The sequence below is a fragment of the Octodon degus genome, unplaced genomic scaffold (genome assembly GCF_000260255.1).
Source record: "Octodon degus isolate 3935 unplaced genomic scaffold, OctDeg1.0 scaffold00121, whole genome shotgun sequence".
In the NCBI taxonomy this organism is placed as follows: Eukaryota; Metazoa; Chordata; class Mammalia; order Rodentia; family Octodontidae; genus Octodon; species Octodon degus.
Genome location: NW_004524697.1, coordinates 2,459,627 through 2,461,569, shown reverse-complemented (window position 1 = coordinate 2,461,569; position 1,943 = coordinate 2,459,627). Strand labels below are relative to the sequence as shown.

Genomic DNA, 1,943 nt, shown 5'->3' with positions numbered 1-1,943 from the left:
TTTTTTTTTTTTTTTTTTGTGGTACCAGGGATTGAACTCAGGACCTTGAGCTTGCCAGGCAGGCATTTATACCACTGAGCTATCTTCCTGTCCCTATAATACATTTTCAAAGCAATCAGAATGGTGCTTTTTTTTCTTGTTTATTTTCTTTCCTGAGGCACTGGCGCATTAATGTAGGGCCTTTGCACTGAGCTGTATCTCCACCAGCTCTTTTTAAAATTTTATATTTTGAGACAGAATCCCACCCAGTTGTTTCGGTTGGGCTCAAACTTGCTCAAACTCCTTCAGCTCCAATAGTTCTGGGATCACAGAGGTGCTCCATCATGCCTGGCTAAATTTGTTTTCTTAAAATGGAAATCTGTTACTGTCACTGTTGTGCAGTAAGTGTCCATCGGCAGCTGCACTGAGAGCAAATTCCAAGCTCACAACTTTGGCCTGTAGTTCCCTTCAGTCTGGCCTGCTTAGTCTCTAGTTAGAGTTCACCCAAACTTGAGGCTTCATTAAGTTGCCCTTTTGTCAGATAAAGAGCCAGGAACTTTTACCTAACATCATCATCAAATTAGTTCCGAGTATTTTCTAAGTGCTGTGTAACTTTCGCCCCTAATCTCCATGGAAACGCGGTCTCATCACCTACTGTCCTTCCTCCACCTGTGCGAAGCCTGCACTCATTTTCGTGGACAGCGCATTGTGCCTTCTACCTATGAAAGCCTCACGTTAATAATCTTCAATTTTGGAGTCAACGCCTCATCACTTATCCTTAGATATTTTCAGCAACATGTGTATGTTTCCAATCTCCTTCCTTTTACAATGAGGTGCTCTTTACTATTTTATGTGATCAGAAAAACTATTTTTGTAAAGATTGAAGAAAAATACCATGTTTATCTTTCATCTAGATGCATCTAATTCTGTGTTCTTTCACCCCTCTGCAATTTCCATTTCATACATGCACACAAAGGAATAAGAGGTCTCTGTGGCTACTACGTCCTCACCGCTGCTGAGCGCGTGAATCCGACGATGCCGTGCTTGGAGGCACAGTAGACCGGCTGCTGGGCAACTGGCATCAGCCCTGGGACAGACAAACATACACTGTAAACAGTTCGGCTTTAAGAAGTGAGGAGACTCTGCTCAATTCTGAATGGGGAAACAAACACTTTACAGTCATTTCAATTTATGATCTACCTGGGAAATACACAAAAATAAAGTCAGTCAACTTTGCAACACTTGGTAGTCTCAGCCTGGCTTTCATTCCATGACCTATGTGGTCCAGAATTTATGGTATGTTAGTGCTATTTAGGGACAGCCAAGAGTGCTGAGTAAGTAGTTCAGCTGCCTCAGTGTTCTGGAAATTCAAGAGAAATAAATGTTACGTAAAATAGAAAGACAGCCATCTTTAAAGCCAATTGATTACCATCTGTTTTTCATTAATAAGTTTGGATTTTGAAAAGTATGTTGCTCACGTGTTTAAAGGTTTCCAAATGGCTGAAGGAATTTGAACAACTTAAGAGGGACTTGACAATTATTAGTTTTTGTATGAATTACTATGTCATGCCTTGTCACCAATCTGTCCAATATGATGCCTCTCTGAGTTTAAGAAAATGAAAAATTAACTTTTGAGATTTAGATGTCTGGTAGACTCCTGGCCTTTTTGCTTTATGCTTTAGGGAAAGAAGATAGAAATACAAAATTATGATCCTCTTTTATTGGCTTTCACAATCATATCTGCAACGACAGAATTTAACCAATTCTACAATTTTTAAACTTCTAATTTCCCATATATATTTATCACAGTAACCGATTAAACTCATAGCCTGGAGAAAATAAATCAGTATTATACCTTATACGATATCTTTTCTCCCCTAACCCCTGGTCTAGCCCTACCCTCCAATGGGGGGGGGGACCAGTAAGAAAAACTTACTTTCCTATGTCACTGTTACTATCACATT

General features: G+C 39.7%; 1 protein-coding gene across 1 annotated transcript in view; it reads right to left on the bottom strand.

Annotated features, from left to right (window-relative positions):
- The window catches only part of Hpgd (15-hydroxyprostaglandin dehydrogenase), a 60,093-nt gene that overhangs the window by 4,286 nt on the left and 53,864 nt on the right, over positions 1 to 1,943 (bottom strand). The window contains exon 5 of the mRNA XM_023700098.1: positions 990 to 1,066. Coding sequence (XP_023555866.1) covers positions 990 to 1,066 — 77 coding nt within the window. The remainder of the gene's footprint in view (positions 1 to 989; positions 1,067 to 1,943) is intronic.